The sequence below is a fragment of the Montipora foliosa genome, chromosome 3 (assembly GCF_036669935.1).
Source record: "Montipora foliosa isolate CH-2021 chromosome 3, ASM3666993v2, whole genome shotgun sequence".
Taxonomy (NCBI): Eukaryota; Metazoa; Cnidaria; class Anthozoa; order Scleractinia; family Acroporidae; genus Montipora; species Montipora foliosa.
In genome coordinates, this window is record NC_090871.1 from 4,438,480 (window position 1) to 4,461,475 (window position 22,996).

The 22,996-nt window shown below is 40.3% G+C and overlaps 2 protein-coding genes across 2 annotated transcripts in view; one reads left to right on the plus strand and one right to left on the minus strand.

The window, feature by feature from the left end:
- Positions 1–2,977, minus strand: part of LOC137996527 (mitochondrial pyruvate carrier 1-like) — a 10,027-nt gene extending 7,050 nt beyond the window's left edge. Inside the window, exons 1-2 of the mRNA XM_068841969.1 lie at positions 2,852–2,977; positions 1,167–1,247 (exon numbers count right to left, since the gene is read on the minus strand). Of these exons, the coding sequence (XP_068698070.1) occupies positions 1,167–1,247; positions 2,852–2,882 (112 nt within the window). The 5' untranslated portion in view covers positions 2,883–2,977. The remainder of the gene's footprint in view (positions 1–1,166; positions 1,248–2,851) is intronic.
- Positions 2,978–3,332: 355 nt separating this feature from the next.
- On the plus strand, positions 3,333–19,954 carry LOC137996526 (solute carrier family 15 member 2-like). Its single transcript, XM_068841968.1, has 7 exons — positions 3,333–3,797; positions 9,094–9,371; positions 10,519–10,709; positions 13,635–13,818; positions 15,530–15,723; positions 16,969–17,671; positions 19,118–19,954. Exons 1-7 carry the CDS (start codon positions 3,382–3,384, stop codon positions 19,426–19,428), a joined length of 2,277 nt encoding a protein of 758 aa, XP_068698069.1. The 5' UTR covers positions 3,333–3,381; the 3' UTR covers positions 19,429–19,954.
- Positions 19,955–22,996: the final 3,042 nt, after the last annotated feature.

Sequence of the window (22,996 nt, forward strand, 5' to 3'; positions counted from 1 at the left end):
ATGCTCTTAAAAATCAAATTAAGAAGTTAAATCTTGCAGACATTGTAACACAAGGGTCTATGAGGAATTACTATTTAGGTAGCAACTAAAGATAGATTTTAAACTTACGTTTTAGGAATACATTTTAGGGATACATAACTTCAGGAAAACATTTTAGGAATTTTGGTCATGAGAATACATAAGACAAGCGGGAGGGAAATAGATGAAAACTGTTGAGGTAACAAGGACAGAAATATAAAAATTAATAAGGAAAATATAAATGGTTGGGAAAAAGGGTGGGTGGGAATTATTAAAAGGTTGTAGTCTCTGGCAAGGTAAGAACTGATGACAACTTAATAATAGTCATTGTTTTATCGATTGATTGATGCTCTGTATTTGTTCTATGGATGAATGTAAATACTAAATTACCAGTACTGCTGTTCAGTTGATGTTGTACACCAATTTGAATAGTGGTCATCTGTCAACATTGGGCAGTGCCATTGCAATGTAATTACCCTCTGACTGCACAGCTTGGCCATATTTTCCTATTCAGAGGCTTTTGGCATAAAAAAGATTTTTATCTTGGATGTCATAATAATTTATTATGGGCCGCATCAAACAAACCAATGAGGGGATTCACTGTTGTGGGAACAAATCAGCTACGCAACAACATCTATTGCTGTATCTCTCAGATGCGATGTAAGCTAGGGTTATAATTAGCCAATTTACCAGACCAAGTTATCAGAACCCACAGATAGCTAGACTTAACATGGTTGGCTTTCCTGCTCGTCGTTTTTGCAGCCTGTACTGTAAGAAACAGCAAGTTCTTCTTTTTATACTTAGTCTAGTTTGTAATATTGGAAAGGCATGTACGTTGCACAACACAAAAAACCCATTTTAAAGGCAATTTCTTTGAAGTTGCTATGCCAATTGACCAAATGCAAAAATGGCCGCCAACAAATTATTCTTTTGTCTTTGTGTTAATTGGCCTAACTAGCCTCGTTTTACAGCCCAAATTCTTTCAATTTTACGCATGTGACTGAGGCTAGTTAGGCTAATTAACACAAAGACAATAATTTGACAATAATTTGAATAATTTGTTGGCCGCCATTTTTGCATTCAGTCAATTATGCACTAATTTATTGCCACTGTTTATAATAATTAAAAACACTCTTTGAAGGAGATACCTGTCGTCATTTTACCACTAATGAATTCGGGATCCCTCTTCATATCAGACATGGCAGCTAAGGGCAGCCCCCAGTTTGCAACTAAAATTGGAAAAAACAATCACAATTTTAACAGATTAAAGCATTATAAAGAGCAAGGCATTCCTATAAATTTTAAAAAGTTACTGGTATCCACAAAGAAATTTAGTTCATATTCCCTACTAATGTTTTAATGATCTCATGAGGAATAAATCAATGATGAAATGATATATGAAATGGATCATATATGAACTGCGGATATGAAATCATAGCTCGGTTGGTTAGAGTGTTGCACCGGTATCACGACGTCACGGGTTCAAACCTCGTTGAAGTCCTGAAATTTTCAGGCTTCTACACACAATTGCAAAAATTGTGCTCATAACTGCAAGGATCATAGCTTCACTTGAAATCATGAAATGAATAGTGCTACGTTCCAAGTATGTTTTGGAGTGACGTTCTCATTAACGTTACCATTGCCCTTGCTTAAACTCCCTATTGGTAGTTCAGGGAAGTTGGACTGAACATTCCCATGGGATTTGACATTTCAAAAGAATGCTTGTTTCAAAATGAGGGCAGTAGGTCTAATTACATACATAAATACAAAGGTTGTCATTTATGAAAGTGGTCTATAATATTAATATTGTACTTAGTAGATCTTTACTTATTTTTATTGCAGCTATGTTTTTATTGACATTTAATTTTATTTGTGCACATACCGGTAATTTATTTAACTCCTAGTACAGTCACTAGGAGAGTACTGAGGAGATTCTGGCCTAACCATCTTAGCAACATAGAGCTTTACGAAGCAACAGGGAGTACGCCGGTATCAGCCCTTATACGAGTGAGAAGATGGCGATGGATAGGACACATATTGAGGACTAGTCCTAGTAACATCTCAAGGACTGCACTAACATGGGCACCTGAAGGTAAAAGGAGGCGAGGCTGGCCGAGAGAAACGTGGAGAAGAAATGTTGAGAAAGAAAGAAACCAGCTGGGATGGCATTCGTGGGGTGCTGCGGTCGCATCGGCGGCAGACCGGGATGGATGGCGCAATCTGATGAGAGTCCTCATGGGCCCGATGAGGATAAGTAAGTATAGTCACTATCGTTTTAGGAGTAAACCCATTAAAGATAAAGATTAAAGATTAAAGGTCTTGAGTGTTGACTAAAAAATAAGAGCAGGGTAGTTTATTATTTTATATATTTTCCCGCTACAGCAACCTTTTGTGTGTTGAGGATTATTTGCCAGGTGGTCAAGGTGTTAATGAAGAAAAAACAAAAACAAAAAAAAAACGACACAACTGGAGAATGGAAAAGAACTGATACATTTTGCCAAAACTGATTAGAGTGTACGAACTGGGGAAAAACCTTCACAGGGAAAGAGTTCCATTGTATGATAGTTCTAGGATAGAAGGACAACTTGTGAGAAGTAGTGCTCGTAGATATTGGGATTAATGAATATTTATGCATGCTTCTGCTGGCGATAGAATGTAAAACGCAAAAGAGTTGTTCTATAATTAAAGTAATATGCGAGAAAGGTTCTGAGTATGCTTTAAGTTGTCACAAATTTCATTGGCAACTGAGTATTTTCGAACCAATTGGCAATATTACTTGTGCGTGTTTTGACTACGATCGTACGAGACAATTATCGAATTTACTGTAACTCACCTGGTCCCCAGAAATGCTGGAAGAGTTCCATGAGAGAAAGCAAATTGCAGAGGAAACATTAGTTCAGGCAACCATTTGTCCAAGAGATCAACTAATAATTCGATTACCAACATGGTGGAGAAGAAAAACTTACCGTGCTGTCAAATAGAAAACAACACAAGAACTTTTATTACCTCAATTCATCGTTCAACAGTGCTCTTATATAATGCATGCATGTACATGTACTGTAAATCTTAACGCAATCGATTGCCTCGCAATTTACTTGCCTGCATAAATACTCCCGAAATTCTTTACTTTTTAGATAGTCTAATCCTCTCCGTAATACTCTGCTTGCCATTTCTCACTATCTATCAAGAAGAACCAAAGTGAACTTCGTAATACGGTTACGTTCCTACGTGGACCCGGCGTGATATGATATGTAGCTTTGTCATTCATATCATCATGAAGTGTCCGCTACTTCCGGAGCCAGAACAAGGGAGGTACCCAAGGGACGGGTGCCGTTTTGATCCCAGTCATCTGAAATCTTATGGATGAGTTTTGCAATGTCTGATCAAAATTCTTCTTCACCGGTCAACAGACGGGGAAGCCAGCAAAGCTGGACAGGTTCGGAGATTTTTCGTTGTCCTTTGCCAAATAACGATGCCGTGGAATCGCCAGTAAACACGACTGTGATTACCAAAATAAGCGGAAAGTTCTGGGGCCGCGTCAGGAAATTCCTTCTCTGCAAGAACAACTTTCCGTCAAGTATTTATTACATCGTGGGGAATGAATTTTGTGAGAGATTTTCGTACTACGGTATGAAGGCTATCTTGATCCTGTACCTGACCAGAATGTTGGACTTTACGGATAATAAAGCCACTGCAATCTTCCATAGCTTTTCTATGCTATGTTATTTTACACCTTTGTTTGGAGCAATGCTAGCTGACGGCTGGCTGGGAAAATACAGGTCAGTGTAACTTGATATTTACTCCAAACACCACAGTTTAATTTTATATATGCGTTTATTTTCGAAACAAGCTTCAAAACAAGAAAAACAAACTATACTCATAAGTTAATTATGTCAATAATAGACTGATTTAAGAGATGTTGACCAAGTTCAGCTCAGTTTAAAGGCTGTTTTGAAAATTAACATCACATTATTATTTTTCAAAACAAATAAACAGTGGTTGGTAAAAATTCTGGATGGCTAAAACTAAAAATTTTGCAGAGGAAAACTAATAGAAACCATTCATACAAAACTCGATCAATGTCAGATCAAGCAATATGTGTTGTGTCAGTGAGTTGTATAAGTACTCTAATCTTTGACATGATTGGTCAGTAGAGCAGCAGAAGCATGTTGTTATTGGTCTTCCGGTCTGTCATGGTGTTACCGGGCAGGTAGACTAGCTGTGATTAATATTGGCCAGGTGCTTCTTTAGGGATTTGTTCACAAAACCTTAGAGGTAAAAAAGGGGGGTGTTCGAAAACATATACACTCTCAAGGGGGGTATCTTAAAAAATGACCACAAAAATTGCCATTAGCCAATGTAAACACAATTTATATAATATTTAAGAGTGTAAGCCTGTTATAAGGCTGTTATAAGCCGGGGAGTGGGTTGTGAGGCTGGGCTCTCACAACCTCTCGAAATGCTCCCCATGGCGTGCGACTCTTAGAGCCTCAATCAATCAATTTTAATTTAAACTCACACAAACATTAATTTACAGTGTTGGAGAAAGAAAAATAGAATATACATATGAATATTTACAAATTAAATATTGAAGAAGATACATAGTACTAATGAAATATTACAATTGTGATTAAGAAGTAAAATGTTAGGGGAAAAGAAGAAAGGATAAATGGTAAACAAACAGTTTTAATACAAGGTTGATTGTGAAGAGTTTGGGGCACCTAAATAGCTTATGAAACTAATCGAGTAGGTGCCCCAAAGGAACTAAATTTATCAGAGGGAATACAGAGATAAATAGACAATTTATGTTAAAAGTATTTCTTTAAGATATAACTATCCAATAATAACATATCAACTAAGAACTAATAATATTATTATAACTGTCTATAATATATTTTTTTAAAGTTTTACGAAATCTAGAGAATGGAGTTATCTGCTTGATAGTAAATAGAAGTGAGTTCCAGAGGTTGGAGCCAGTGTAATGGAGAGAGCGAATACCATATTGGGTAGTTCGAATTGATTTTATAAATAAATTTTCATTCAGTGACTGACGTGTAGGATACTCATGTATAGAGGATATCGGCTTGAAAAAATCAGAAAAACATGAAGGAACTAGCTTGTGAAACCACTGATAAACAAAAGAAAGGATTTCTGAGTGAATTATATCATTAAATTTTAACAGATTAAGAGATTTTAACAATGGTTCTGAGTGTGACATAGGTTCTGAGAATGTCAAAATTCTAGCCTCTGTCCGCTAAATCCAACTTCTGGCCTCCGCGTGACGGAACTGGCACCACCGACAGGAGAAGGGGCGAAGGCGAAGCCACTGGTGCCTTAAAACCAGTTGCCCAGGGTAGATAGGGCTCTAATAGCCTGTGAAGGCAGCCCATCTAGGGGAAGGTAAACCCTGATTTCAATCCTCTGCTGCCTTGCGGCTATCCCTGATCTCAGGAAGGTTTCAGGAGTAAACCTTGAGGTTTCTGCAGGAAACACTTTCTGGAATCCCAAATTCCGAGGGCATATAATTATTTGCTAGGCGATTTCAACGCTCACATTGGGACCGACTGGCAAGCATGGCCTACCTGCCTTGGCCACTTCGGCGTCAGCAGGATGACAGAGAACAGGCAGAGGTTGCTTGAACTCTGCTGTCACCACGGCCTCTGCATCACCAACAGCTACTTTTAAGTGTAAGGAGCTGCACAAAGTGTCTTGGAGACACACTCAGTCCCACCCCTTGCACCAGGTAGACCTCGTCATCACTAGGAGAGCGGACCTCAGCAGTGTCCTCCACACAAAAAGCTATCACAGTGCTGACTGTGACACGGACCACTCGCTCGTTGCAAGCAAGATCAGGCTGAAGCCCAGAAAGATCCACCACACCAAGACCAAAGGTCACCCTCACATCAACACCTGTGGCACTTCCAACCCTGTTAAGGCTCAGAGCTTCGCTGACAGCCTCCAGGAGAAACTTGCTGCGCAACCAACAATCAGCAACCCGGGTGCCAAATGGTCTCATCTCTGTGATGCCATCTACGACTCAGCCATGGCTACATTCGGCAAGAAAGAACACAAGAATGCTGACTGGTTCGAGGCTTGCTGGGAAGAAATGCAGCCAGTCACGGAGGCCAAGAGGAAAGCAATGCTGGCTCACAAGCAGAACCCTTCCCCAAGCACACGCGACACAGCTAGGAGCAAGGCCCAGCAGACCGCCCGCCGCTGTGCCAACGAGTACTAGCAGAACCTATGAGCCAAAATCTAGTTAGCAGCGGACTGTGGCCATGCAAAGGGGGTGTATGAGGGCATCAAAACTGCCACCAGCTCTACGAGTGTCAAAACAGGTCTGCTCAAATCAAAGACTGGTGAGGTCATCACTGATCAGAGCATGCAGCTGCAGCGTTGGGTGGAGCATTATCTCGAGCTCTGCTTGACCCAGAACATTGTCACAGACACTGCCCTCAATGTCCTGCCTGGGTTTCCAGTCATAGAGGAGCTTGACAACACGCCGACATTGGAAGAGCTCAGCATAGCCATCAACGGTCTCGCCTGTGGCAAGGCAGCAGGGAAGGATGGTATCCCACCGGAAGTTTTGAAGCATGGGAAGTAAACCATCCTGCAACTGCTTCATGAGCTCCTCTGACTGTGCTGGGGGCAAGGTCAGATCCCCCAAGACATGAGAGATGCCAGCATAGTCACCCTGTACAAGAACAAGGGTGACCGTAGTGACTGCAACAACTATCGCGGCATCTCTCTTATGAGCATCGTTGCCAAAGTCTTCGCTTGGGTCACCTTGACCCGCCTGCAGAGGCTTGCTTCGCAAGTCTACTCCGAGTCACAGTGTGGCTTCAAAGCCGGGAGTTCCACAGTGGACACGATTTCTTCCTCCATCATCTGCAGGAGAAGTGTCGCGAGGAGCAGCAGCCATTGTTTCTCACCTTCGTGGACCTCACCAAAGCTTTTGACTTGGTGAGCAGAAATGAGCTCGTCAAAATCCTCCAGAAGATTGGCTGCCCTCTAAAGCTCCTGGCAATCGTCACCTTCTTTCACCAGGACATGCAGAGTATGGTCTGCTTTGATAGGGCCACCTCCAATGGCTTCCCAGTCAGCATTGGAGTAAAGCAGGGCTGTGTCCTTGCTCCAACCCTGTTCGGGATTTTCTTCTCGATGCTTCTCCAGTATGCCTTTGTAGACTGTACAGAAGGTGTCTACGTCTAGACAAGGTCAGACGGCAAACTCTTCAAAATCGCCAGACTCCGCGTCAAAACCAAAGCTTACGTGGTGCTCATACAGGAGCTGCTGTTTGCAGAGGACACTGCTTTAACATCCCACAGCGAGGAGGGCCTCCAACATCTGGTAGACAAGCTGTCTCACGCCTGCAAGAAGTTCGGGCTAACGATCAGCCTCAGGAAGACCAACATTCTGGCGCAAGGTCCCCCCCAGTCATCACCATTGACAAAGCGGAGCTGGAGGTTGTGCACACGTTCACCTACTTGGGCTCCACCGTGTCAAGTTCTAGGATTGCCAAAGCAGCTCTGCTGTCATGGCCAAACTCAACAAGCGAGTGTGGGGCAATGACCTGTTGACACCAACACCGAGGTCCTGTAGCGCGCTGGCTCACTGAGCATGCCATCACTGCTCATTCAGCGACGCCTTCAATGGCTCGGCCATGCATGGAGCCTGACCGCCTGCCAAGAGAAATCCTTTACGGAGAACTGCTGAAGGGCGTCTGTCACGTGGGTCAACTGCTGTTGTGCTACAAGGACGTCATCAAGCGAGAGACCAGTTGGAATTTGATAGCACGACTAACTGAACAAGAACAGGTGACTAAAAACGGTGACCACAACAACATTAATTTTGTGAACACCACTTACTGATGAACCACAAGCTTGACGGGGACTCCACTATTAAAATGTATAACCTACTGTACAAACTATTAAACTTACCAATGACCCACTCTAGAAATCTGGTTTACTAAAAATAAAACAAACTACACTGATTGAACTTTTGCAAACTACTACTGCAGGTGGAATGCAAATGACTTATTTATGAACCAATACAGCAGATGAACAATAAAATAATGACAGCGCTTCAGACCTCCTACAGATCAAGATGATATGCACCAATTACAGTTTTCCTGTCTAGCAAGAGTTCATCACAGCTAACTTTAGAAATAGACCAATAACATGTGTTTTTACTGACCACTCAGATGAAAGACCAGAGTATTTTATACGGGTCACTGACAGCACATGATTCTATTAAAGGATGATGTCTCCTCAAGTTGTTGAAGTGTCAGTCAACGTTCAACCAACAACAGTTCTTCTCAGGAATACTTTAACCCAGCGGACAATCTTACTTTATGCATCCTGCGGATGAGTTCATACCATTTGATTCTTACATGCAGCACTAAAAATTAAGAAGTTAAAAGTTGTATGAAAAGAACACTCATTCTTCTTTATCGTAGAGCTTGGTGCTGAAATAAATATTCCAATTTCCTGTCATAATTTATATCAATCTATCGGAATTTAGAGTAACAGGTAAAGTTAAATGTTTGCAAATGCACGTCATTCCAGAATGATGGTAGCAGGATGAAAAGGGAGAACTTTTTTCGGTAAATTTGGCAATGACTTTTTGAATGGTGAAACCATGGTGTGATTGGTCCATTGGAAATCAATTATTATTGTTATGTTATATAATTTAAATAAATTATATAACATAACAATAATAATTGATTTCCAGTGGACCAATCACATCATGGTTTCACCATTCAAAAAGTCATTGCCAAATTTACCGAAAAAGGTGAAATGGTGAAACCATGGTGAAAATGGTGAAACCATGATGTGATTGGTCCATTGGAAATCAATTATTATTGTTATGTTATATAATTTAAATAAATTATATAACATAACAATAATAATTGATTTCCAGTGGACCAATCACATCATGGTTTCACCATTCAAAAAGTCATTGCCAAATTTACCGAAAAAGGTTCTCCCTTTTCATCCTGCTACCATCATTCTGGAATGACGTGCATTTGCAAACATTTAATTATAAAATGTCATCTTTGGTTTTGGTTTTCAGGACGATCTTGTATGTCTCCATGGTCTATTGTACTGGCAACTTGATTGTATCGATTACATCCATTCCTCCTATTGGTCACAACAAAGCCGTTGGTCCAATAATTGGTTTGTTCCTGATTGCATTGGGCACTGGTGGTATCAAGCCATGTGTTTCTGCATTTGGAGGAGATCAGTTCACAGCTGACCAAACTCATTTGCTCCAGAGCTTTTTCTCTGTGTTCTACTTTGCCATAAATGCTGGGAGTTTGATTTCCATGTTAGTAACACCTGCTCTTAGAGGTAAGGTGGGCATCAAAATCTCAAAATAGCAGCATTCTTATTTTTATCATTACAAACATGCCTCGTTCAACATTTAAAGTTCCTTGCAGTTTGTTTTATTTATTTATTTTACTGTTCGCCATATCATATACTTCAAACAACGATTACAAAACATAAAATTATTGGTGTACAAAATATTATAATACCGATACAAGAAAAAATTAAATGGAAAGGAAACCTGAAAAAACCATGGGCCTATGAAGGATCAGGTGTCCTCAAAGTGATGTAGATAGATTTAACCTTAGGCTAGTACAACAATACAGGCTGATTAACACCACACACTAATAATATTTATATACTTAAGATAATGGCTATGAAGAAATATTCCTATTTAATATAACATAAGAAGAACCAACTATTTTTGGATTTAGTGACAAAAGGCAGGAAATGGTCACTTGCACCTAGCTTGAATCATGTATCAACTCTGATGAGTTACAATGTGATTAACTTGATAACCAACCAAAAAACAAAATTACTAAATACCAGAACTAGAGGCAATGAGTCAGACTCAAGAATGGTTTACATGTAGAAGCTCCCTTTAATACCATTGTTGATACATGTAGTAGGTTACAATTGGAGCTGATACACCTAACTTTCTAATTATTTTGATGGTGTTGCTTTTATGGGTCTCCTGTAGCTTGTTGGCAGACAATCCAAAACTGTCATGGGCTTGACTGGCCTGTTAGAGGCAACTCACTAATAAGTTACACATTTTGTTCTTTTATTTGCTGGAATAGTGGAGCTTGCTTCACAGCCAGCGTGGATAAAATTAATATTAGGATTAATTTAAAGTAGAAATAAGTTAATCTGTAACCTTGTTTACGTGTATTACTACGAAGGTGCAACCCTGTCAGGGGTATTGGGGAACATGGCTAATTTGAACTAGGGAACAGGAGAACAAAGACAAAATATCTTGGGGAACAAAGGATGATAAATTACACCACTTTAGGGATCAAAAAGGTGAGAAGTTTGGAAATAATTTGGGAACAAAGGAACAAGCAAACTTTTAAAGGGAACAAGAGAACAAGGACCCCCTCTTGTCAGGCCTGAAAGGTTGTCAGGAAGCGATATGCATATTAGTTCATGTTTTTTTTTGTCCTTACTGCAGGAGATGTGACATGTTTTCAAGATGACTGTTATCCTTTGGCATTTGGTGTTCCTGCACTTTTGATGATACTTGCAATTGCTTTGTTCTGGCTTGGTCGTCACAAGTACAAGAGAGTTCCACAAACTGGTAATATAGTGTGGCAGGTTATGAAGGCAATAACCCATGCTCTGAAAAGGAAAATTACAACTAAGGTGAGGAGAATTATTAGAGCACTAACTGGTAGAACTTCAGATATGATGAACTTTGATGAAGTTTATTTATTATGACTACTAGTATTTACAAGCCTGAAAATTTTAAAAAGTACCGGTAAAAGACCAAACGTTTTCGGTACTAAGCTATCTTCAGGGTTAGGGTTAACCTGAAGATAAATGCCGAAAATGTTCGGTCTTTAGCCTTGTAAATATAATAGTCATTTATTTATTAAATTTTAAGTGTCTAGTCAATCTGAGCACTCAGGGGCACGAACCCTTTGAGTGCCAAGGACATACATCTTGTATATATACGTCCTTGCACATGTGGCTCAGCAACCAAAGACGTACATGTATATACCGGTATACGTCCTCAAGTCCTATGTTTCATCTACAGCCCAGTTGTTCGGGTAAGAATGTGAAGCACAGTTAAGTCCGCTGACCAAGACTTAGACTGCAACATACATTTCGTGATATGATACACAGCGGTGTTTTTCCATGTTTTTCTTCATGCATAATTCATGTCTAAACATGGCATTGGATGCACATGCATACATTTCGTGACTATGTTACACAACGGTATTTCGTGCATATTCGGTCTATGAGGCTTTGAATGAGATTTCTGCTGATGTTGATCGAATTTCAAAGGAGAAAGCAATGAAAGTTTTTCTGAATATGGCGGCGATGGTTCAGGAAAAAGTCATGAAATAAAAAAAATGATAATAATGGTAGCGAGGTAAGTGATGAGAGTAACCGAGAAGATGACAATACAAGCTAATTTTCCTAATAAAAATCCAAAATGTTTGCCGGTTTACAAGGCAGCAACTGGTTTGGCACTCAAAGGGCTAATTTGGGACATTATAAATTGAAATCAACTCAAATTAACGAAAATTAAAAAACTTTGGTTTTTGAGGAGAGGGGAAAACACTCTGAGTACCTGGGAGAAAAAGCTTTTGCAGCAGAGATGAGTATGGAACCATCAAACTCAACTCACATTTGAAACCATTTGAAACTGAACCTCAGAGGCACATTTGTGGAGGCAACTGCTCTTAGCACTCTGCAGTGTGGCCCAGTGGTTAGGGCGCTTGCCTTGAGATCCCAAGATCCCGGGATCCCGGGTTCAAGACCCGCTCTGACTACTCCTTGAATTTGATCCTGGTAGTCCCTGGTTCAACTTCCCAGCTGCACTTGTAAAAATCCAACTGGTTTGCCTCCGGCCTGTCGGGATTCTTAACAGTTGTTGTTGTTGTTGTTGTTCTGTTCTGTCATTTTGTTGTGTTTCATTGGCCTTGAAAAGCCCCTATGGGGAGCAGTCAGTTAAGTATGTATTGTATTGTATTGTATTGGATTGTATTGTATTGTATTGTACCAGCCCTACATGTAGATACTCCGCTAGTGCAGCAGATATTGGTGAAAGTTGGCAGAAAAATATTATTAATGTGTGTGGTCCAACGAGGACTTTGGGGACCACAGATGTCTAGACTAAATCATGGTAGAGATGTTTAAGGAGAATATAGATTAACACCGCGCACAAGTGGCTCAGTTGGTTGAGCATCGAGTTGTCATGCTGGAGGTTTTGAGTTCGACTCTGGCTAGACCAACACTCAGAGTCTTAAAATAACTGAGGAGAAAGAGCTGCCTTTGTAATTAAATCTGCACATGGTTAGACTTTCAAGTATTCTCGGATAAGGACTGTAAACCAGAGGTCCCGTCTCATAGCCCTTGTTGGAAATTAAATAGTATGGGACGTTAAAGAACCCTCTCACTATTCAATAAGAGTAGGGGACGTAGTCCCAAGTGTGGTGGTCTGACCTGTCTGGACAAGGGCATCGTCCACTTCCTAAAATAATAATTTTGTAAACTGCTTAACAACCAATCTGGCTTAAGTCCCCCACAAAGCATGGTAAATTAGTCTTGAAAAGCCCCAAGGGGAGAGACTAATATATTCACTTCACTTCACTTCACAATAAGTAATATATTGTCAGTGAATCTCTCAGAACAATGAATATTTCATTGTAACATATCATATCCCTTCATATCATGTTCCTTGTCATTCTTATCACCTTTATTGTTGTCATCATCATCATCATCATCATCTTTATCATGCAGCTCAAATACCACCAGTGAACTCATCCATCAGTGAATGGGCTTAAAAGAGTATAATTATCTAAATTTCGCCCACAATTTACATTTTAGCATTCTTAACCAACTCAAAACATTGTAATCTATACTAAACAGAACTTAAGCACAAATATATAAATCCAATTACCGGGTATTACACACGGGAAAACATTATAAACAAGCAAGAGAACTGAAAATACAACATTTTTAAATACCACAATTGCTTGTAATCTCGCAATCTGATTGGCTAATTTGCCATTGTCGATAAGATTCCAGACAACGCTGTATGTGTCATGCTCGCGTCAATTTGTCACGCAATGTAATGGCCAATCAAGAATGCCCATTTTGGGAAATAAACCAATCATATTGCGAGAAAAGTTATAGGCAGCGCTTGCTCTTTCTTTGTGTCACGATTTTAGTCTCTCTCTGAAAATAAAAACTTTCTTTGGCATTAAATATTGTGGTACAAAAACGAATCAAAAGTGGTTCAATGTTGTCTGTACTCTTATCAACAAAGATATTTGTCATCACAGTGGTCAAAATTTATTGTGGCGAGTGAGTCCACAACAAATGTTGACCACTGTGATTATTAATATCATTGTCGATAAGAGTGCAGACAATGCTGAACCACTTTCAATTTGTTAAGCTTACTATGGTTTTAAGTTCATGGGTGTGGTTCTCTAGAAACGTGATTGAACTACCCTGAGCTCAAGAGGGAATTAACACATTACGTTTACATCTACAACAGCCTTTTGCAGTTAACACTTCAAACATCATCACAATAATAAATATATTTTTGTCGTCAAGGGAGAGAAGAAGGCACACTGGTTGGACTGGGCTGGTGATGATTATGATCCACAACTTATTCAGGATATCAAAGCACTATGCAAAGTGCTTTTAATGTTTGTTCCTCTTCCTGTGTTTTGGACTTTGTTTGATCAGCAAGGGTCTCGTTGGGTTTTACAAGCAGGGCAAATGGATGGCGATGCTGGTAAGTGCAGATAAGTTTTAACTGCACCAATGACAAGTGAAATCACGCATTCATTTGTGAGTGTTTCAGGGAAAAGACGAGGCAGTGAGGCGGCAAGTGGTTAGGGTGCTTGCTTTGATAATCCAGAGATCCTGGGTTCAAGACCACTGATTGAATTTGATCCTGGTAGTTCCTGGTTCAACTCCTCGGCTGTACTTGTAAATGGCCAACTTGTTTGCATACGGCCAGTTGGGATTTTGTTCTGTTCTGTCGTTCTGCTCATCGTGTTTCGTTGGCTCTGGAAAGCTCCTTTGGGGAGTGGTCAGTTAAGAATGCACTTTATTATATGACTAGCTCCGTGAGCGGGCAAGATGAACCAAATCGCGCGCTCTGATTGGCTACCCGAGCGGGCAAGATGGAGCGATACTGCCCGCTCGGGATTTCTCGCTTGGTCCCGCAAGATCAAAGATCATTTTTTGGTGTTTTAAGTCATATAATAAATCCTTTATTGACCAAGATTGTTCGGTCAAGATGACTGGATATTGGCCTCGTTCTTTTTTTGCGTGTTTATGGACCTCGACTTCGTCTCGGTCCATAAACACGCAAAAAAAGAACTTGGCCAATATCCAGTCATCTTGACCTCTCACGCTTGGTCAATAACCCATACGTATTGTACTGTATTAAAGCATAATTTATTTCGAAAGTCCTGACATTGTGACAGATCAATGGGAGGTTCCTGGGGCCACTAATGTGGCTCTTCTATTTTTAAGCAGAAACAAAAGTCAGGTTGTGGACTGAAGTGCCATGGTTAGTATAAATGTCAGCCTTAAAAGGGTTATATCATGTTTTTTGGGGGTCCTTAGGTAGGGGAGATCTTTAGTTAATCATGAGTTTAAAACTCGAAAATGGTAATGTGGAGTTCATTCTTTTACTGATAAAATTATCGTTACATCACAGACAAGATGATTCTGATCACAAACGACCTTTATCCAGGCGATTTGCCATAAACAGTACGTGAAAACATTGGTCCGACTTTTTTCAAGATTACCCAATGTGGTCCATTTCCATCTTGTCCATTTGTGTTCATCCATGCTTCTCTTTCCTTTTTTTGGATTTCTTTTATGTTCACGTTCAACAGTTGTAAGTGGTTATTGCAATGTTTCATTGATTCTACTTTTTGGGTGTTTTAGTTGTCATGAAATTTCATCATTTTGCGTGACATAACCCTTTTAATTCACACCTTTAAGAGCTTTTAGAGTCCATGAACCCACAAGCCTCTTCTCACTTGTCCTGAAGCAGGTATCTGGACTCAGACTCTCATGCGAGTGATTTCGTTTAGAATTCCTCCAATCACAATATACATGGAAGTAGCAGGGCTGGCACAGCAGTTGCGTCAGAACACTCGCTTACCAGTCCACCAATGTGTTCTGGGTTCTTCCAAGACTCTGCGTCATATGTGGTTGCCTTTTGAGTTCGTTGGTTCTCTACGTGCTCTGCACCAAGAGGTTTTTCACCCGGTACACCGGCTTTCCCCTCTCCTCAAAAACCAACATTTGATTTGATTTTCATTTAAGTAATTTTAGGTAGTTCATTTGCATTGTCCCCAATTATTGTTCCAGCACTAGAAGACTGCACACTTACAAAAAGGTCATTATTATTATGATCACTTTAATGCTTTCAGTTTGTCATGTTTTATATTAATTAAGCATCGTTTCTTCCATTTGCATAAAAGGTTTGCTTGGGACCATCAAACCTGATCAGATGCAAGCCTTGAATGCTCTGTTTATCATCCTGCTGATTCCATTGTTTGAGGTCGTGGTGTATCCATTGCTAAAGAGGCCAAAACCACTTAAAAGAATGTGTGTAGGCATGTTTCTTGCTTCAGTGGCTTTTGTTTTTGCTGGTTTTCTTCAAATGAAAATTCAGGTAAGATCCAAAGTGTTTCAAGCACGGATTTATTAAGTTGTGTTATTCGAACTAAACGTTTTTTGCACAAGTTAGTTAGGCAATGCCTGCTTGGAAATAAATAGAGGATAATTATTTGGCCATGCAGGGCTATGAGTTTTATCCTTGAGTGCTGACGGTATCTCTCACTCGTTTGCGGACATACTATCAGCACGAGTATATCCCATAGATAGCTGTACAGGAGGCCTCATACACCATAAGCCTTTTTAGAGACATCACGCCAGGCTGGCCACTTCTGCTTGGGAACCACCACACCGGGGACTTCATCCCCTACTCTTTTCGAATAGTGTGTGGGTTCTTTAACGTCCCATAGGGAATTTATGAACATGGACGATTAGTTTGTGAGATGGGGCCTACGGTTTATAATTCTTATTGTACATTGTAGTCACCATCTGTCTTCTCATTGGCTAAACGCCTACTGTAACAGTTAATTCTGCGAAACAGCGAAACCTACAGATTATTCACTAATCTGTACCTTTAGTGAATAATCTGTAGGTTGCGCGCGCAATGCATGATTTCCAACAGCAATGTGTTTGAAAATAAATTGTGATCGCTGCGATAATGCGTTTGTCGTTAATTTTAGTTAGTTGATTTGCATTGTCCCCAATTATTGTTCCAGCACTAGAAGACTACACACTTAAAAAAAGGTCATTATTCGGCTTCGGCTGATAACACTTACCTCGACCTTGATTATTCCGGATATCACAAAAACCTCATCCAATAATTGTTTATAATTTGTTACAAAGGCAGCACTTTTTCTTCTAAGTTATTTTAAGATCCTGAGTGTTGATCCGACAGGGGTTTGAACCCGCAACCTCTCGAACGGGAGCCCGATACCGATGCTCAACCAACTGAGCCACCGGTGGAAAGTACAGTTGAATTGCAATTCAAGGAACCTCTTTGTAAGAAAGTCCTTAGTAGTACCAGCGATATTACTTTCTGTAAAATGCATGGAAAACGGAACTCAATACGTAGCAGTCTATCTGCTTTTTGTTAAATCGCATTCACACTCTGTTTTACTTGATCTTGATCTAGTCAGGTGTTAACAATTCGTGGCGATTTTTCATCCCAGACAGTGAGACAAGTGTGGAAATACTACTAGACACCTTATCAGTTGATCTCGACTGTGTACAGTGACAGTTGAAAAGTGCTTTTTGTGGATTAGTTATTAATTTTTTATTTATCTATGTTTTTTTTTTTTTTCAGAGTGAAGAAGTCATCAAAAATGCTCCACCGTCTGGTCATGTCAATGTACAAGTGATAAACGCTTTGGATTGTCCTGCATCAATAACCGTAGCGAACAAGAGCGTAACAGTTCATTCTAATGAGAAATCTGCAGAGCAGCATTTGTCAGCGACATCGAATACATCCCTTCGTATAACACCGCTGTCTGCAAACTGTTATAATACTTCTGGAAAGACGTTTGAAAATTCTCTGTACCTGGAAGAAAAGCAATGGTACAACTTAGTGGTTTACAGCATCGGAAATCGTGTATTTGAGAACACAGTGAAACAAGATGTTATACCACCTCCGCCCGGCAAATCAAAACTGTGCACTGTCATTCTACCATTGTCTGCAGATTACAAAGCTTTTGATGTTTTTCTGAACAATGACAGAAAACAAGAAAATGTTGAAGCTTTGGGCCAACCAAAATGCACTATCATTTCATCGGACCATTATTCACTGAAAGTACAAGGAAGAAGTTCCAGCAAGGTTTATGTATCTAGCGATGTTGTTGTTCGAAATGGTGGAGTTTATACTGCTTTGGTGCAAAAAAGAAACGACGTCAATATGGACAGTGCTAAAGTCACTCTGTATGAAGATCTGCCAGCTAGGAACGTGTCCATGTTTTATCAGATTCCTCAGTATTTTGTCATAACAAGTGGGGAAATTCTATTCTCAATAACGGGTAAGTATTTATGTCTCGTTAACCAACATTATGGTCACTGATTGAGAACGGTAACGAAACGAGTACAAAGGATTAGGAGTTATTTCTGGAATGATATCAGCACGAGACGAGGCCCTGTGTAGGTCACTTCGGAAAATACCGTAATACTCTTTGATTGTCCTCCCAAATTTTGCATAAGCATTTGGTTTTGTTGCAAATCAAAGTTATCTCTTCCCTGCTTGCCTTTTTGGGGGTAATTTACACGGCCCGTGTCCACAATATGGCAGGTTGGAGATCCAGAAAAATCATGCGTTAGGATATGAAGATTATAATTCCAATTTCCCTTCCTTTCTTCAAAATTTTCGTCTTGTTGATCGGAAAAAATTGACAACAGGCAACATTTTCGATAAAGGTCCTGTATTTCTTAAATATTCCCCAGCATTAGCCTCCGTTGCAATCTAGTTCAAGTTCAATACTGAGGACACGAATATGGTCTATTGACAACAGTTCATTGTCTGGAAGTGTGTACACAGATTAAACGATAGCCGATACTCTCACGATTCTCTCGTCATTCTTCGGTTTTGTACGACTGTGGTATCAAATTTCACATAAAAATGTCATAAACGACAGACCACCGCCGCAAACTTAATAGTGGAAGGGAAAGATATTTTCAGTTACAGCTATAATTTATTTTAACACAAGGAGTCCCACATCGGAACCAACTCGTGAAAAGAACATTGTCATCCATGAGCCAAAAAAACGGATACTCTCGAAGGCTGACGTCTCCAACGAGTGTCTGTTTTTTTCTCCCTTGAACTGGCTGTTTTCTTCAGCCCAAAACAATAGTCCGGAAACGAATGAAGCTGAATACAATCATAGCGATCTGTTCTCGGGTGTGATCCGAAGCCTTCTGTTCTCGACTTGCTCACCGCGACGCAATCACACACTGTTAAAGGCTGGTTTTCACCAGCGACGGAGTCGGAGTCGTAAGAGTGCTTATGACCTAGTGAAAATCAAAGATCGGAGTCGTAAGTGGAGTCATAGGCTCGACAAAATCAGAGTCGAAAGAATCAGAACGTTCCCATTTTCTTCCGACTCCGCTTATGACTCCGTCGCTTATGATCCAGTGAAAACTAGATTGTCGGAGTCGGAAGCAGAAGCGATAGAACCAACCAATCACAATGCTTGGAATCGAGCATTGTGATTGGTTTATTCAGTTTTCACTGGATCGTAAGCCACGGAGTCATAAGCGGAATCGGTATTCTGGTTACGACTCCGACTCCGACTCCGTCGCTAGTGAAAACCAGCCTTAAGTTATCGGTGGAATGTTAAGAACCCGTAAGCACATGTCCTCTCAGGGGGCTATTTTCCACCTATTGCCAGCGCTGCTCTTTGGTAAATTTTTCGCTCAGAAAAGACAGTCTTTTTGTGTTTTACTTGTAAAAATGGAGTCGTCATTTCTTTCAGGGCTAGAGTTTGCGTATTCGCAAGCACCCGCCAATATGAAGTCCTGCCTACAAGCAGCTTGGCTAATGACTGTGGCCTTTGGCAACCTCATCGTTGTCATCGAAGCAGAGTCTCACATCTTTACCAACCAGACAACAGAGTTTTTCTTTTTCGCAGCCATGCTTTTTGTGGTGATGCTGGTCTTTATGGTTATGTCTATCTTTTATCAATATGTTGATTTGCCTGTGGTTGAGCCAGCTGCTCCGGTGGCTGTCGATTCGAGTAACGACAAAACTGCTATTGTCCAAATGGATGAACTAGCGCAAATTTGACGAAGAATTCATCTTTAACTGTAATTTAATTCCTCTTCCTCTCCGTTTTGAAGTATAGAAAAACGCAAGATGTATCCAATTTTTACTGCGGTAGAAGTCATGTCAAAAAGTGTCATTCGCGAAGTTATCCCAGCATTTTACAGTACCCCACCCACGTGTTAACCCACCAAACAAGGACATGCTCATGTAGACTAATAGATTAAGTCACAGTTGCAGAGGAAAAGAGCGACGAAATATTTTTAGATGATAAGCTTCAAAACAAAGTCGTGTTCTGGGTCTTCGGCCGAAGATTTCCCTTTGACTGAGCAATAGAAGACTGAGAACGAGGCTACGGAAGAGCTGACTGCAACCTAGGTGTAGCACAGACATCGCAATCCTGAATTACATTCTGATTATTCTCAAGCTAAGATCGATTCTGTACATAGGGCTCGTAGAAGGAAACATTTTCCGCTAGATTAGAAATGTATTTTCTCAATTTGAAATGGCATACTTTTTATTTTCAGAAATAAAGTTTTGGGAAAATATTGCTCAGTGTTACAATACAATACATACTTAATTGACCGCACCCCATAGGGGCTTTTCAGGACCAATGAAACAATCAACGAAACAACAGAACACAACAACAACAACTTTTAAGAATCCCAACTGGCCGGAGGCAAACCAGTTGTCTATTTACAAGTGCGGCTGGGAAGTTGAACCAGGGACTACCAGGATCAAATTCAACGAGTGGTCAGAGCGGGTCTTGAGCCCGGGATCTCGGGATCTCAAGGCAAGCGCCCTAACCACTGGGCCACACTGCCTCCTCTGATCCGCCTCGGGGTTCAGAGATCTTGGCGAATTTTCCCGTTCATTTGCTTTTTTTTTTTTTTTTTCCTACCTTCTTCATTGTCAGAATTTTTGACCTTGTGTTATCGTTGTCATTCGCGTAAAGCTCAGTGGAACATTTCCCCTTGTTTTGATACAAGAAGCATTTCTTAGCATTTCTGTAAAACGTCGCTTCGTCACAATTGCCTTTCGTGCTGCAACGTAAGGCGCAAGTTAGCTTTGTTTCAAATTTTGTCAGATTCTTCGTTTTCTTGTTTTTGGTGTGAAAATGTGCAGTATGAAAAACAGAGTTTATGCAGGTGGACGCAAGAAACAAAAGTAAGAAAAGTCATCGTGATGGCAATACGAACCGTCACGGCCATGATTCAAGGCGAGTGAAGTATTTGTTTATACGACTAGCGCCCCACATCTTGTTATGATATAGATGGCGTTTTTCTTCCATCTAATACGCGCTGTCATTGGTTGATTTTTGGTCACGTGTTAGTCACAGTCTCGTAAAGGCCATAAGTCTAATTATTATATAGCTGCCATTTCTTCCATCTAATGCCCGTTCTCACTGGTTGTTTCTTGGTCTCGTGATAGACACCAAAGTCGACTGAAGTTGTACAGGAAACAATTTCAAAATTATAGGAATACTCTTACCCCTTACCTATTTAGAAACGAGTTCATGTTTAGCAAGCGTCTATCGAATGTTGATGGATGCTCCCAAGAGTTCAGGGATTACGAGAAATGCTTTAGAGTTGTTCTAGGCGTAGCCGAGAGAAACACTAGCTTATCGAGTGCTCTCTAGACTACTGCGTGACCGCCGTAATAACTCGATAGACGCAGGTACTGGAATGCCACTTTATTTACGGCGTTTTTAAGCTATCGGTTAATTCTGCAGATCTCGAATCTCAAAATCAGTTGTTAAAACACGCCATTTCTCAGCTGACAGCTTAACTTGTAACAATGTCTCAGCTATCAGTTAAAGAAGCCACGTCACGGCTTGCGCATCTTGAAAAGTTTAGTCTAAATTTTCCAAGTGCGTCGTTTGTAATCCGGGTTAAACTTCTCCATCCTTAACCATCCTTGTTCCTTTATGGAATGTTATTACCTCTTTGGTGTTTGTATCTTAGTAAACCACTATTTTCAGGTTTCCTTTAATATAAGCGTAATATAAAAATGTTTGAGAACGGCAAGACAAAACGTATCTGAGAAAAAAATTAAAGCCAACATACCATTGGAGCTATTACATTTATAATAAATTTATTGTGCGTCGCAATAAACGGAGAATTTCTTTTGAAAACATCTATAAATCACTAAGGCAACTGAACCGACAGGAACGGAACAGAACGAAAGTCAAAAAACTACAAGCCTTAACGTAATCAATTCTCGGTTTTCACATGACGTCACGACCGCCATGTTGGTGCCCAAAACAAAGAAAAGGCGGCCATGTTGGTGTCCCGACCAAATCCTCGGAGAATTTAACTCTATTATTATGCAAACGCTTCCTTTTGTTTTCGTTGAAAAACATGGCTGTTGATCACGTGAGTGAAAACCAGCAATAGACCAATTTCGATATATCAAAATTCAGTCGAAAACAAAAGGCATCATCTCGAGGCTCTGGGGAATAAAATCATACAAATCCTTACATTTATTCCCCAGAGCCTCGAGATGATGTCTTTTGTTTAGGACTGAATTTTAATATATCGAAATTGGTCTATTCATACATCAGATGGGCTTATATCCGGGGGGGATGGGGGGGGGGGGGGGTTATATCCGGAATAATATCTTTGCCAGCAAATAGAAGGGCTTATATTCGGGGGCTTTAACTTGGGATTTTACGATGTACTGAAAATCAGAAAATTTGTCGTTCCAGAATTGTAGTCATTCGCCGAAGTGTTCTATTGTTTTCATCTGCTTGGCTTCGGCTCAGGCGGTGAGATAATAGAGGTTTCAACACTGATAAAACTTATCAGGAAACTCATTTTTTAATCATGCATTAGGCTAGAATGCAGTCCCAGGGGAGCTGCAATACTGTTAACCGCTTTAAACTGCAATAATCGGAATATGCGCCAGCAGAGAGGAGTATGCTGCAGTTTTTCAACTTAGCTTGAAGACATAACCCTGACACATCAGATTCATCAGTTGGAGTCCATGAACAAAACAAACTTAATACTCTAGAAAGATGGAACTCATTACGAAAGAGAGCTCCAGTCGCAGGGAGATAAGCGTGGTTTTTGGCTTTTATCCCCGGTTGAACATAACAGCATTTGTTTTAAAGTAAAACGTTACTGGTAAATAAACTTTCGCGATAGAATCGGAAATTCGGGCTTTTGTCAGCTGGCTTTCTTCAAAGTTCTTTTTTGTGGAGACAACTATCGTTATCCAGCATACAGGTTCATCGTGCTAAGGGAAACTATACGAATAAATTTGTTAAAGCAATTCAAGTTACAAAAACACATATCCATCAGTTATAATTACCTGAATTAACTATTACTGGAATCGTTTTTTGATTACGTTCTCTGTTTCTGACAGGTTTAAAATCATTGTAGTTTGCAGATGGCCTTTATATCGGGTAGACATGAGATTCTCTGTGATTGCGAGAAATTCGGTTTGTAAAATTTAGCTAGTACTTCTCAAAGTCGGTAATAAGTTGAAACAAAGGAAATCAACTCTCTTCTAGGTCGTGGGTAAAATGATGAAACACTGTCTCTCGTGCGTGACAGGTTAGCACTGGGGCTTGGGGAGTTTCTCACCGACA